Source organism: Hipposideros armiger, unplaced genomic scaffold (genome assembly GCF_001890085.2).
Source record: "Hipposideros armiger isolate ML-2016 unplaced genomic scaffold, ASM189008v1 scaffold_179, whole genome shotgun sequence".
Classification (NCBI taxonomy): Eukaryota; Metazoa; Chordata; class Mammalia; order Chiroptera; family Hipposideridae; genus Hipposideros; species Hipposideros armiger.
Genome location: NW_017731529.1, coordinates 1,787,203 through 1,802,894, shown reverse-complemented (window position 1 = coordinate 1,802,894; position 15,692 = coordinate 1,787,203). Strand labels below are relative to the sequence as shown.

Below are 15,692 nucleotides of genomic sequence, written 5' to 3'. Positions count from 1 at the left end.
TTTGTACTTCAAAGTTTCAGAAACCACTCTTACAACTTGGATAAATTAACTACAATTATAAAACTCATCAGCTCACTCCCTAATAATAATCCAGTACCACAAAGCTAAATAAAACTTTCAATTACAGTGAGTTTTATATTTTGTCTTGGATTTATTTTTGACGAAAAATGATTCTTCTTTTAAAATAAATGACAATTTTTTATATAAAAACCAAGAATCCAGTAACAGCAAAATCTTTTTTTAACCCCACTCAGAAACCACAAAGGAGGCATTAAATTAGTACTTAATTCCAGAGTTAATGAAAAAAATTTTTGCCATGTTTTTACCTTGTTATATTTTCTCAGACAAATGCTTCTGAGGTTTTTTTTCCCCATTACCAAAGTTGTGGATCATTCCATATTTGTTAAATAAATTTAATCCTCATGAACTACGAAATAGTTGCCTACATTTTCCAATTCACAGTGCTATCTAAAATGCTGAGTTTCAATAACTGATTTTCTAGTGAATAATCAACTTTAGTTCTCAAATTTAAATCAATCTCCAATTATTTCAGAAGTAATTCCAAAAGGTAGTTTAAGTCAGTGAAAATGCAAGGACAAAAAAATTCAGTAGACATTTCAAATCCTCTCCATTAAAAAAAAAAAAAAGAGATTTAAAATAAACATTTTCTAAGTTCTTTATTCAACTGATTACCCAGTTGAACATTCACCCCTTATGGGAGAAGGTGTGTAGTACTTACTGTAGTCAAGGGATTTGGGGTTGGTATGGGAAGCAAGCCTGCACCAGGCATCAGGCTTGTCATGGTTGGAGCTGGAGCCAATAAAGAGAGGGCTTTGGATTCCTCTGGGATTTTACCTGCAGAGGCAAGTTCCAAACATTACAGAAAGCAGAAACACCACATAAACTTTACACTATGATTTTACAATTACCCTTGCACTTAAAAAATAATAATAATAAATGAATCTATCTATCAGATCCGTATAAAGAAATAAATTAGAACTTAAGTCTTTCCTTTTATCCTGCTCTACTAGGAAAAATAAAAGTGAGCAAAACTTCAAAGACTAACAATCTCATTAATGGAATATTATTTTAAAAATTGAATAATGTAGACAATTATTTAACACTTTGAGCTATGGGTCACCTGTACTGGAAACTTAATGTTCATGAACCAAACGATATCAAGCATGGACGCTTTCCCAGGACGGTGTTTTCGCGCTGATCGAAAGTTGTGTTACACATGACAACCGTTCGTGTTGGCTGCATCACTAATAGCACACAGAACATCAGATACAGAAAAGAAGAACATTTTTTAAAGTTTAATCCCCAGAAATGGCAAATAACCAAATTAGTCAAAAAAAAAGAAAAAGAAAAACCAATATGTGCGAATTTAAATTTGTTCCTGAGTGCCCCTATCCTGTTATTGAAACTACCTATTGTGATGCAAACAATTTTGATAACCCTTCCAATAAATTCCATTTCATTTCAAGTAGACAGAAAAAAACCAAAAGCCTACTGCATGTGATCAATTTCAATTTAAAAGGAAGCCTACATCCATATTCAGTTAAAGAGGCACCTCATCAACAACTAAGAGATGCCCAAAAGAATCCAGCTCCAAATATGTCTTGGGAAACTGCTAAAAATTTTTGACAACTAACAAAAAAATTTCCCAAGTCTCAGGAAACTTTTCAAACCATTGACTTTTAGAACCAATTTATGTATACTAATCTGAAGAGGGGTAATGCCTAAATGGCTTACTTATAAACATCTTAACTGCCTATTAATAACGACAGTAACACTAAAATAATATTAAACACTAAGAAAAGAAATCCCTACAACTGAAAAATTTAATCTGAAATAACTGCCTCAATTTGCCATATATAATTACTGAATTTTAGTCAACTAATTTTGATAAGGACTGCAACTTTAATGCATTTTTCCTGGTCCTCTCTCTCTTACTCCCCTCAAACAAAAAAAAAAAATCTAAAAGTTATCTACATAATAGCTATTTGAGAACTAGTCATAATTATGTGTTAGTTGGCTACACATTTTTATGATAAATTCTTCAAAAGTAATTTAAAACACAGTGTACAAAATCATTCTAAAATGAAAATAGCATATGGAGTAAATTTTCAAAAGCACCATGCTGAATTTTAGGAATAAAAATTCTATAACAACCAGATGTGCAGGAACCTCTAAATAATATTATCTGAATATATCTCTAAATATGAACGGAATTCAAGACAGACTTTAAAACTGCTTTAAATAATGGTTACCTTATTTATAGGAACAGAAAAACTACATTTTATTAGCTTTAGCAAATGCCTATTTTTTTCTAAGCTTTGCAATATCTAAGTCTATATTACTAATTTCAAAACCAAAGTCATTCTATTATTTCAGTGTAAATTCTGCATAGGCACAGTTTTTATTAACATGCATGAAGATAAAAAGTAAGTAGGCCTTACTAAAAACACCAAATAATTTATTTTATTAGTTACTAATATTAACACATGTATCTGTATACCCACATATATACTATACTATTTATACTGCTACAAGATCTGTTTTGTTATAAATAGGTATTCTTTTTTAAACATTTGTAAAACCTGAACACATCTTGATAAATCAACTGAGGTCCTGAGGTACAAACCCTGTGCTTTGCTAGCCTAATTTATGCACCTAAAAACCAAATTAAGGTTTCCAATCTAATATTGTCCTAATTTAATATTACTTATTATCACTTAAGCAAAACTATCCATACACAAGAGTATGATAGACTACACAAACAAAAAGGGTCTTCAACACATGCCAAAAGTTGATCACTTACTATTGTAAAGCCTTTCACTTTTGGCTTAAAAAAAAAGTATCAGTAGGTTATCTGACTCTCACTACTTCTTCACAGTAGTAAAAAACTATTATAAATATTAAGTCTAACTATAAACACACTATTTTTTTCCTATTCCAATTATTATTAAAGATACTTAAAGTTCCATTGCTTAATTTCCAACATAGAATTCTATCAAATTTACCCTCTAAATACTATCAGAGTGTATAAAAAAAAACCAGCATTTAAAATTTTTCCCAAACTATACTCAACCACAACTGAGAGGAAAAACAATGTCTCTCTCAGTGTTCAAGTACAAGTTCTAACCTCAGAATCCATTTAGAATCTAGTAATCTCTGAATGTTTTTCAACAAAAAAATTCAAGCAGAGAAACACACACGCAAGTAAGCAAGCAACGTTTCTCAAATATCCATTCCCCACATAGGCAACTACAAGTCTTTATAAGTCAGGGAAATAAGTTATTTTCTATAATTAATAACTATCATAAAAGTCTTTTTTTCTTCTACCCCCAGATTTTTATAAGAAATGTACTTATTTTCCTTGACTCTATATGTCTAAAATTCCAGGGGGAAGAATGCTATCAGCGGGTTTTATGAGAGATGGAGACTTGGGAGAAAAACTGCACAAATGTTGCACTGACATCACAAAGTGTTCCTAAGAATCTTACCAGTGTCTTAGTGTTTCAAGAACAAAATGTACCTCAGCAGTCTATAAACACCAATTAAGAATCACAATGAGCCTCACAACACGGTATCCTAATTTACTGTGAAAATTTATCTTAAGGTTGAGCTCTGCTAACCATCTCCCAATATAATTTGCAATGCAATGTTATGAACCCTTAATGGAATACCATTTACAAAGAACTGGAAAACCAGCTCACAAGTTAAAAGTGAAATAGATTTAACAAAACAAAAACAAAAACAAAAAAAAAAGGGACAAAATAAAGAAAAAGAAATGAAAATAAAGTAAAACAATAAAAAACAGAGACAGGGCGTCCATCTTCTGCGGTTCAGACTCCGATCTCATTTCCCCAATGAAGGTTTCACTTGACGGCAGGTTTAGTGGCATGGCAAACAATGCCTAACTCAGGCAAGTGTACAGGTCTGCCTTGGCCAGTCTAGTCATCTAATAATGCACAAATATCACATAGAGAAAACATACAAAACCAAATTAATAGTCAAAATCCATCTACCAGAAAATGTGGACATAAAGTTATGACTGATGATTAGGTTGACACCCTTGTTATGTTTGACCTTATCTTTTTCTAAATGTTAACATTTATAAAAATAAATCTGAGATGCACGCAACAACAAAAAGAAGTCATATTTGGACAAGTATAATGAAAATGTTTTATTTTCAAATAGCATGTTTTATTGACAATAGCTAATACTTAATATGCATGAAACTTACACATCAAACATTACTTATATAGTTTAAGATCGTCTCACAATACTGCCTGCATTAAAAAAAAAAAAAAAACAGCAATTGAAAGAAAAAGAAAAAACTTAAAATTTTTTCTATGGTTTTTTCATTTCTTTCACAATGCTGTTCCTATAACATCAAGGAAAGAATGCAATCAGCGAAGTAAATAGAAGACTACTTACTGCAGCACCACAGAACATCTCTCTTACAGAACTTACTCCACTGGAACTCTTCTTTCCTTTGGTTTATTTCAAACTCACTTTGCTATCTTTTTTGGTACCATATCGGTATATAATACATTATTACTTTGCTTGCAGTGCATAATCAGATCTTTAACAGCTCACTATAATGTTCTTTAGGTTCTATAAACTTATCTGTTGTATTTAGATTAACTAATGAAAAATATGTATCTGAATGTTTTTCTAATTTTCAACTATTTCACAGGTTAAGTGTTCTAAATTACTTAACTAAACCAATAAAAGTGTTTATATTTATGTTCAAAAACAGTGAAACTTCATCTCAAAATGGTAATATTAGAAATAGTCAAAATCTGTAATTTATGTGCATTTATTCATCTCTATCAAGTAAAACAAAAAAGGAACCGCTACATGACCATAACCTTGAACATTTATGACAAATTATGGTCAGGGCTTCTCAAATACTATATAAAAATTTCTATGGGAATATAGTAAGGTTCTAACAAAGCAACAATAAAATTCTTCCTTCCAATTCAGTAATGAGCTAACATATCATAACAAGATCCTGTGCTGCTGGTGGCATAATTTTCTGATATAATTAATATTCCCGTTTAATAAAACTTCTACCTGATTTCTTTTGTCCCATGCAGTTTACTTGGTGTGAAATTGGTATGCACTTAGTTTGCAAAACTAAATAAACCATTACCACCTCTTTTCTCACCTTTTGCTCTCCAATTCTGGGCTCACTGTCCCCTTACAGATGAGTAGATAAGGACAGATTTAGCAGGTAATTACCTTAAATCCATTTGTATTCTTCCTACCTTACTCTAACCCCCAGGCATGAAAAAAATACTTCCAAATTTATCTAAAAACAATCCAGAATGTCCTATTCTGAAATATTAAAAATAATGGAATGATACTCCCTGTATCTAACAGTAATGTTTTTGACATCCCAGAATAGGCATTCTGAAATAAGCATAAAACCTTGAAAGTACAACACGCTGTTCATTACACACTAAGTTATTTTAATGTTAGCCTGATTTCTAAAAGGGGTTTTAAAACATTACATATGAAAGCACATTAAATTGTTTCAGGTAATTTTTTTATGTTGTAAACAGTTACCACCATCCACCAGTGAAAATATATTTTAAAGACATTTTAATTATAACCCGATTCTAAAATCCATGTACACATGCCATAGTCAGTACTCTGAATAAAAGTTAATTACACACCAGGACTGTCAAATTCGGCACAGCCTATTACATGAGTGGGTCTGTAAATAGAAATTACTAAAAAAATAAATATTAGTAATAATTAGCTTTTAAAGCAGGTTAAGTCATAAAATGTAACAAATAACTATAAGGCTTTGGCCATGTTCACATCTTCAACAACTATTTCCGGATGGAGGAAATTTGCTTTTCATGATTTTTCTTCAATTACAACCCCGCCACCCCCAAAAAAAAGCCAGTTAAGAGAAAAAAGTAAATTCTGGTTGCATAGCAAACATATACACTGAATACGAAATAACAGTCACAGTAACAATTAAGGTAAATTACCTTAAAAGAATACTTTAAAGCTTAAATTATGAATATTTTTCTTATGAACATATATCACTTCACACCAATCTGGCAAAATGTGTACACTTTTTATTTATGTAATATCACTAATATTGTATACACCAAGGTAAATGCTTATTTACACATTTAAAATAATTTCCCCTATCACCTTAATTTTTAATTTCAGGAAGCCTTCTTTACAACTGGCAAATTGACTAAAAAGCTAAAGCAAACCAGAGAAGTCATTTATAAATTTTTACATGTTTAGCTATTTCTCAAACTTAAATAATAAATGAACCATTTTAATCTATTTTATTAAAAATTCTTCCCTTCTGCAAAATTCATTCTGGCATACATACACACACATACAAACACACACCAGAGTACTGTCTACTTGCCAATTTCTAGGAAAGCCAAAGGTAGTAACAGACAGGACAGAGATTCAAATAATAGAAAAAACACATGAGATACCAACCTTCTGCACAAGGAACAACTATCAGAGCTCTGTCAATAAAAACCGTGTTAGTTAGATGCTGGGCCACGCCAACACTTGATGGGTCACGAAACTTAACATAACATACTTTGGAAGAAAAAGCAAGAGGTGCGTTGCTGCAAAATAAAAACAAAAACAATTAGACTAATAAACATTTGATTGGTTTTTGTCATTTTCATTAATAATTTGTCTTAGCTTTTTCCATAATCTTACATAATCAAGACTTATAAACTTCTGTTGCTAAGGATCAGTAAGACACGAAATAGCAAAACATTCTTTTAATGGTGATTTGTATACAAAGACTGCAGGCAACCCAGGCAGGCCCATAGTCTTATTTGTAAAAACTTGAAATTTAAATTAATAAATTCTTAATCTCAGTGGAAATAGCTGATTTAACCCAAAGATGTTCAACCACTGTATCCTCATCAACAGGCAAAAATCCCTTTTTAAAAGCCCCAATCCCAGGGTGACTAGTTAGCTCAGTTGGTTAGTGCACCATGCTGTTAACACCAAGGTTGCCAGTTCGATCCCCGCACAAGCCACTGTGAGCTGCACCCTCCTTACAAGAGTCAACTATGCCATTGTAGCATGAAAGCGATGTGTAACTAATGACCATGGCTGTTCCCCAATAAAATAAAATTTAAAAAAAGCCCCAATCCTCAAGACTTCAAATTTTGTATCCACTTTTAACCCTTCCTAATGTGATTCCCTGGTACATTTACGTAAATCACTAAAAACTTCATAATGCTCTTAGAAACGAGATAATATAGAATTGAAATTAAGGTCTTTTGCGTATACTAGACTACTTCAAGCTAGGCGGCAGCATTATGATTTTCCAGGCAAAAGATTTCAGGAACAAAATTTTACATATTTTGTAAAAAAAAATTTACAAAATTTTACATATGCAAAGGAGCAAAGACTCTTGTAAGTCCATTTAGATTTAGTTCACTCTAGGCAGGCCTATAGTAAATAGAAACCAGACACAGCACAAATGAACGCAATTTTGTTAAGATTCCAAAATATACTATTTTCAAGAACAATCATTTTGTCAAACAGTCCATAATTACTTTCAATTAAAGTCTTTAATTGTCTTTAGCAAGAAAAAAAGACCCAAGCTAAATATATGCCTTATAACATAAATGTACAATACTTTAAAATATTAATATTTTTCATATTAAAAGATCATTTGAAAAATATTACATATGCCTTGTACAATAATAATTTAGTTTACAAAACAAATCAAGAAAGTGGACCATAATCCTAGATCTAGTAAATGGCAAAGATGAAACTTATAGTCTAATCATCTAATTCCAAATCCAATGCAAACATTATAAATTAATCAACAACAACATGGATGGCTCTAGATGATATTATGCTAAGTGAAATAAGTCACACTGAGAAATACAAATACCACATAATCTCACTTATATGTGGAATCTAAAGAACAAAATAAACAAACAAATAAAACAGAAATAGGCTCAGATACAGAGAATAAACTGATGGTTGCTAGATGGGTGGGGATTGGGTGAGAAAGGTGAAGGGATTAGGAAATACAAATTGGGAGTTACAAAATAGTCATGGAGATGTAAAATAGAATATCAGGAATATAGTCAATAATGTTGTAAAGACTATGCAGAGTGTCAGATGGGTACTGGACTTATCAGGGGGATCACTTCATAGATTATATAAATGCCTAACCACTGCACTGTACACCTGAAACTAATATAAAATAATACTGAATGTCAATTATAATGATATATATGTGTGTGTGTATGTGTGTGTGTGTGGTCACGGGATGTAAAGTACAGCATAGGGAATATAGTTCATGGCAGTATAATAGCTATCTATGTACAGTGTCAGATGGATAGATTTGCTGGGGTGATCACTTTGTGAAGGGTGTAAATGTCTATCATTACGTTGTTTTGTACATCTGAAGCTGATAAAATAATTTTAAAACAATTTTAATGTACTATTTAATTAGTAATTCCACAAATATTTATCATTTTTAAAAAATTCTTTCACATAGCAACAAACTCATCTTGATAATGATTAAATATACATTTATACTATTAATCAAACACTTAATAATGAAATATATTTGCATTTAGAATTTGAAACTATTTATATTATTATTATCATAATTAGTTGGGCTAATTAAAGTTGCAAAAATAAAACTCTACCTCTTTTTCACTTAATCCAACTCAATTCACTCCTGCCTAAGGCCATCATTTCAGGCTTCAGGCCAGCCCACTCCAACTATTCCCCCCTACTCAACATCTAAGTCAAGCACTTGTATTTGTCACTGAGGTAAATACACTCGCATCCAGACTTAACTCACCTTCACATTACCAAATCTCCAATTTAGGCCTCTCCTGCGCTCTAGACTTTCAGACCCAAACGCCTGCTAGAATATCACACCTTGAAAGTCACAGGGCCCACCTTTAACTTAAGTCTTAAATTCGTCATTGTCCTTCACCAGGCCTGCCAGTTGCCCTGTACGTCATATCTCAGTTAAAGACACCACCACATTACCCAAGTCAGAAATCTGGCAGTCACTAATGTGACGGCCATTAGTACTGTTCACCAAACATTTCCAAATCGTCTGGCTACACAGTAAAAATTCCATTTCTTTGTTCCTTGAAGTCAAGTGTAGCCATACAACTTGCAAGCAGAACTGACGTGTGTCACTATTCCAAAGCTTTAAGGGCCTTTGCTCAGCAATTTTTATCTGCCAGTTACCGACAACATTTAAGAGATGGGTGGCTGATACATATGTCAGCTTCATGCCAGAGTGAGTGACCATAATCAGTAGTGTTTCCTACCCTACCTGTTTAGTATAAGAAATAATCTTCTGTCTCTATCAAATTTGTGAGAGTTGGGATCCATCCTTGATCCTTCCCTCTTCTTCGATCCAATTGTTCATTAAATCCTGTGAAGACTGCCCCTCAAATATTTGTCACATTAATTCTTTCACAATTCTCTTTATCAGTGCCTTAATTCAGGCCCTCACTATTTCTCATCTGTATTACTACAATGGCTCCTAACCAAACACATCGCCTCCAATCTCAACTCCTTATTAATGGTCTTCTACAAAAGCTGCCAGAGTGATCTTTCTAAACTCTCAATTTCATCAGGTCATTCCACTGCTTAAATTTCCTCAAGGCACCCTTCTGTTCTTGCTTCATCATCTAAATGCACCCAAAAATCCAGGCATAAAATTACTTGTGGTTCCCAGAACATATCCAGAACACCTGGGCCATCTTTATACATGTTGTTCCATTTGTTTATGATGTCCTAACTCTCGTTTGGGATGTTAATTCCATTTTTCTTCAAGGGTCAAGTTTCCAAGTCTTCTGAAAAGCCATTTTAAAATATCAAAGCAATTAGGTGCCCCCTCCTATATGTGCTACCAAGATATTCTATATGTTTTTAGCGCAGGCCTTACCAGTTTTCTTAGGTGAAACCCTCAACAAATCTTGTAAGCTGCTAGCCACAACTGACTAGCCTAGCCACATGACACCAGGGCCCATTTCACTGGCTAACCAGCAATCCATGATTTGATTGGCTTGACCAAATGAACTGGGTGAACAATCACATTCTTTCTCTTGGGCTGGAAAGTCACTTACAGTCAGGGCTTGGGCCTGATGCCAGATGCCAGGTGAGTGAGTACAGAACAGATCTATAAACTGAACAAATACACAGAAACAAACTGAGTTGACAGTCTCTGGGAAGAAGCTTTATACCTTGGATACTGATACCTACCTCTCTGGGTCACAGTCCCAGGTCCCATGAGGCCTGGCTGTACCATATAGTCTTTATTCTCCAATTTTGAGAAATCTTCATCTTTTCAATAATGTCTTTACTTGAGCTAAGTTGGGTAGCACTGTTTCTGTCTTTTGAACCAAAAATAACTATGATTACAATGAGCTACTAAAGCCCTAGCAATCCCAACAAATATACTCTTTTAGCACTGAAATCTTCCAGAATCTGACAAGTCACCACTAAAACTACATTTCCAAACACCCCTACTTGAAACTGGTATCATTTCAAATTTAAAACAGGTATAGAAAATGTGAACCTGGTTAGTAAAGCAACTACATGTTAAGACATGCCACCAAGATTTGAGCCCAGGAACTGATTAAAAAATTCTGGTCTGTTCTCAACAGCATTATCATAGGAGCATGGATGCTACAGATGGCTATTCCATTGCTTTAAGCAATTTTCTTCACTTTCATCTCCAATTACCTTCCTTAAAAGAGAGAGCAAATATCAATGTATATTTACTTTATACAAATGTAAACATTTGAGCTTTTCAGGAGAGGTAGTAACCTTATTTTATTTTGAACGTTATAGGCTAAAATATGATACAGTGGCAAGCCTAAATACAGATGATGAATATCTCAGTAAACAAATGCGTATTTTATTTATTTATTAATCAGTGTGTTTCCAAATCTTATATTTAGAGCTTTCTCTCTAGGATTTCTAAGCTATTAAATAGATTTATGTTTTTTAATTAAATAGGATTATCATTTTAAAATGTAATTTTTAAAGTTCTAATTTTTAAAAGGGGGGGTTACATATTCCATTTGTCTAAATGTATGCCTCTAAAGAAAGCAGATTTAACTTTCACCTCATTGGTTGAAGCAAGTTTTGTTTTTTTAAAGATGAAACTTTCTCCAATTATTTTCCCCCAAAAAATCAGTATTTCTCACTGAGAATTTAATGCAGAAATCAAAGAACCAACTTTCTGAGCATCAGTTAAATTTCCTGCGCCCTAACTGGTTATTTTTTCATTAAACGTGGTGATGGCACTGTACAATTTATTAAAAAGTCAATGAGGAAACAACATATCCAACATATTAATATACACCCTTTGAGGAGCTATGAAAAAGGATATAACCTAAAATATGGACAATATATAGTTTTATGTATGAAAATATTGACACAAATTATAACAAGGTTTCTCAGTAGGGCTCCAAAGGCACTCTGTCTGGATGGCACACTTCTTCCTTGTATAAGACTTTCTTATGAATGACTGACACCCTGTAAATGCCAGAATGCCCTCCAAATTATTGACGACAATCAAAACAAGTACACATTTTCAAATGCTTCTAAGATTCACTGACTTATAAAACACACACCCCCAAAAAAGCAACCAACATATCTCCAATGATAGAATTTCCAAAACACACACACACTTAGGACAGATTAGTCTTTAAATATTATAAATAAAACACAGCAATATGAAAAGTGCTTATTACAAGTTGAATATAAAAGAGTCTACAATCATGCTGTATAAATCCTTTGATTATACCATATTAAAATATACACATATAAAAAGGGCTGGAGGAAAACACATGGAAATGGACAAAGGTTTTGATAGGGTGATAGGATCACAGGTGGTGTTTCTTTTTCTCTACTTCTCATAAAGTGACTATATTGACTATATTAACTTTTTTACTAAACTTAAATAAGTAGTTGACAGATTTGCCTTTCTTATTAGTACCTCTGAAGACCAGAGAAGAAAAACCAAGCAAAAAAATCAACACAGGTATTGATGTTAGGATATGATTACCCTTTAAAGGGAGGCCCAGGGGCACTTCTAGGGTGTTGAAATTCCTGATCTGGGTGCTGGTTACACAGGTATGCTCACTTTGTGAAAATTCAGAGCTGTACACTTATCTCTGCATTTTTATGTATGTACCTTTTCCCTCTATAAAAAACTAAATGAAAAACTACGAAGATTTCTTGCTGCTATAAAAATGTTTTCAGAACATATGAAATGCATTTACTATGCAAAAAGTTAAAACACAAATTCTGGATACTTATCATCTGGCAGAACAAAAAAGATGACAAATAAGATTTTTAATGTTTACAATGCATGTTTACACTAATCCTTAATGTTTAAAAACAATCACTGCCTCATGCCAAAAGAATTAAATTTAAAATCTGAATTTTCATATTAACAACTGAATTCTTAAAATGTTAATGAGAAACTATTTTCCGTTCTACTAAATAAATATATTTCCAAATTTAAAACAAATGAATTTCTACTCAGCTTCCAAAGATTAATCATAAAATACTGTTTCCGCAACACTGCAAAACAATTATCTGTCTTCAATACAACTACTACTATGGCATTTTTATCCATTTCAGCCCAAATTTTCAAACACATTCTTAATATAAGGACCGGGTTATGATAGCTTCGTTACAGAGCAGAAAACATGTGGTTAGTAAAGCATGTCAATATTTTCGAAAAACAGGAATAAGGGATTGCATTCATGTAAAGACAAACTGGTTAAGGATTTTGTCAAGGCCATGTGTGTTATATTTGTTACAATTTTGCAAAAACATATTACAGTTTGTGACATATTCACTACATATTAATGTACCATGTTTAAGTTTATTCTCTTTGACTTTTAAACAGCAATTAACACTTGATTTCAAAAAAGATCCCATTACTAAGTGTCGTAATAATCGGAAGCATAATGCCACCCAAACCCAGGTTTCAACTATATAAGTGGTATGCTAGCAATGAAGAATATTTTGTGATATATTTCTTCTCCCTATAAGACACCTTATTACAACAACCTTGAAAGCAAGGCTAATTTACAAAGGTTCATGCACAAAATATGTTACTGTTTTATTCCAATTCTTGCAGGATACAGCACTCCTCCAAGCATTTCTCGCTTTTATTAAGAAATTCTGAGCATTTAAATGAAAAGATAGCTGAAAACATTTTCAAAAGACACCCAAGCTTATACACACGGCTAGTCAACAATAATTTATGTGTGTGCACTTGCGCATTATTGACCAAATGTACAACTTTTATCTAACCATGTAGAAAAAAATCTATATAAACACAAATTATGAGTCGTTCTACAAAACAAACTACAAGACAAAGTATCAATGTCATAAAAATGACTCTTAAAAGGTGATGGGAGCCCATTCTAGATTAAGGGGATAACTAAATGCAATGGGTGATCTCTGATCATATTCTAGATCAAGAAGAGAAAAAGAAAAAGAAAAAACTATTAGACTATTTGGCAAAATATACACTACATTACACATTATTTTATCAACGTTAAATTTCTTGGACATGTTAATAGCATTGTGGTGTTGTAGAAGAATGTACTTGTTCTTAACATGCTTAAGTGTTTAGGGAAGAATAGTCATGGCGCCTGTAACTACATACTTTCCAAAGGATGGGAAGGAGGGAGAGTGTGTATGTGTGTAGAGGTGGAGGGGGGACAGAGAAAGAAAGAAATCAACTGTGGCAAACGAACGCGCGTTAAGGGAATATGGGTATTCGTTCTTTTCTGTACGCATGAATTACTTCAAAACAAAAGTAGAGGAGAAAAACTTAAAACAGTCAAATTTCAAAATCCAAATACCAACTTTTATCAATATCTAGCCAGTAGCAATGATATATTCAGAAGGAAAACGAGAAAGTACATCTACATGCATCACTGTGAAATAAACCAAAAAGTCAAATACAAGTTTTTAAAACAAAAAAGAAATCTTGGGCAACTAATTACTTTCCGTTCAAAGGATTTTGACACAATAAACAAAATACTGAGGGTTTTAAGACTCTAAGCTCTATCTTTAAAAAATAAAAAAGTTTACGCGTGTTAAGAATCTGAACAACCTGCAACCCCCCTACAAATTTTCTGAGTAGACAGTACCGTACAAGGAAAATTTTACTTCAAAACACACTACTTGGGAAGTGTCCGCGACCTGTGAATGCCAGTCGAAATCCAGAGTTTTAAAAGTATACAGTAGAGATAATCCTGCACCAACTAATACTTTTTCTGGAACGTTTAGGACAGGGTGACCTTCCAGGAGGAAATTTTAATCTGTTGCCAAAAGGGGGAATGGACATGATCTTCTAATACCAGGGATGGGTTCGGTTCAATTAACCAAAACGATGCTACACTTGTGAACACCGCCCTGGGAACAAACACAGCCCTAATGCCAGGCTCTCTCCTCAGCAGTAACGGCCTGACACTAGGCCCCAAGAACTGGACAGTTTCTCAAGCAGTCTCCGCGATTTTCACATTGCACAGCAGGCGTTTGTCTGGGGCTATCCAAGGCCCACCTGCGGCCATCTTAAGTTCGGGAAAAAAAAAAGGCGAGGGAGGCACTGAATTCGAGAACTTGGCGGCGACAAGTCGGGGAGGCACGAAAAAGGCAACCTTTGTAAGGGCTCAGTTCAGAGATATAACCCCTAAAATGCGACTAACAAGGAGAGCACGACCGCGGGTCCCCGGGCTCCGGTGCCCAAATCAAACGTGGGCAACAAGGTAAACCCCGGACGGTCACGTGGTGGGCACCGCGCGCCCCCGTCCGCGCTCTCCCCCAGCCTTGGTTCCCCAGGTCTCCATGGCGCCTGCGCCCCTCCCCCAACCGAGCTCGAGCACTCACTCTGGGGGATAGAGCCGCAGCTCCTCGATTTCTCCTAGGAAGGAAAAAAGCGTCCGCATCTGCTCGCTGGTCACCGCCGACGACAGATTCGTCACCTGAATCACCGCCGTAGGGGTGAGGCCGAAGCCTAAGGCCAACCCGAAGCCGCCGCCGCTGTTCATCCCGACCCCGCTGCCGCTCCCTCCCACTCCCCAACGTCTACGACGCGTCAGCGACGGAGCCAGGAAAGCGGAGATCGCGCGGCCGCGAGCGCGCTCCCGCAGGCGAATTCAAGGCGACAGGCAGGTCTAGCCGCCCATTTCCCAACTCCCCTGCTCCCAGGGCGCGCGCCAACCGGAAGTGTCGCTCCGGCAACCCGGCGGATCTCGCGAGATTGCGGCCTGGGGGCGGGGGAAGAGAGAGACCGTCCCTTGTCTCTGAAGCTGTAGTTCTTTCTCTGTCCTGCTCTCCCCTCTAAGGTTTTTATGTTTTTTGCCCCCGACTACAACTTGGTCAAATCTTGTGCTCCTATACACGTGGGAAACCCAGCTCTTTCCGGTCTTTAGGTAGGACTGGGGGACGGAAAGGCCCGGCCTGCTGCTGGTGCGGGGCTTCGAAGGAGGAATGACTCTCGGGCATCACAGAGAAATAGTTCACTAAACTACAACGCGTCATTATTATATATAGGCAGCTTCCCCGCCCCAACGAATTAAAAAACTAGCCAGTTGTGGGGAAAAAAAACTTGGAAAATTTTACAAAACGAGCTATTGAATTAAAGA

The 15,692-nt window shown here is 34.9% G+C and overlaps 1 protein-coding gene across 4 annotated transcripts in view; it reads right to left on the bottom strand.

Moving 5' to 3' along the window:
- SREK1 (splicing regulatory glutamic acid and lysine rich protein 1) overlaps window positions 1-15,272 on the bottom strand; it is a 43,145-nt gene extending 27,873 nt beyond the window's left edge. The window contains exons 1-4 of one of the 4 annotated variants that reach the window (XM_019652456.1): window positions 14,935-15,268; window positions 6,493-6,626; window positions 1,142-1,265; window positions 740-855 (exon numbers count right to left, since the gene is read on the bottom strand). In XM_019652456.1, the coding sequence (XP_019508001.1) occupies window positions 740-802 (63 nt within the window). In that variant the 5' untranslated portion in view covers window positions 803-855; window positions 1,142-1,265; window positions 6,493-6,626; window positions 14,935-15,268. Of the gene's footprint in view, window positions 1-739; window positions 856-1,141; window positions 1,266-6,492; window positions 6,627-14,934 lie in introns of those variants that run through there. The other 3 variants (XM_019652453.1, XM_019652452.1, XM_019652455.1) reach the window with 3 other exon arrangements.
- Window positions 15,273-15,692: the final 420 nt, after the last annotated feature.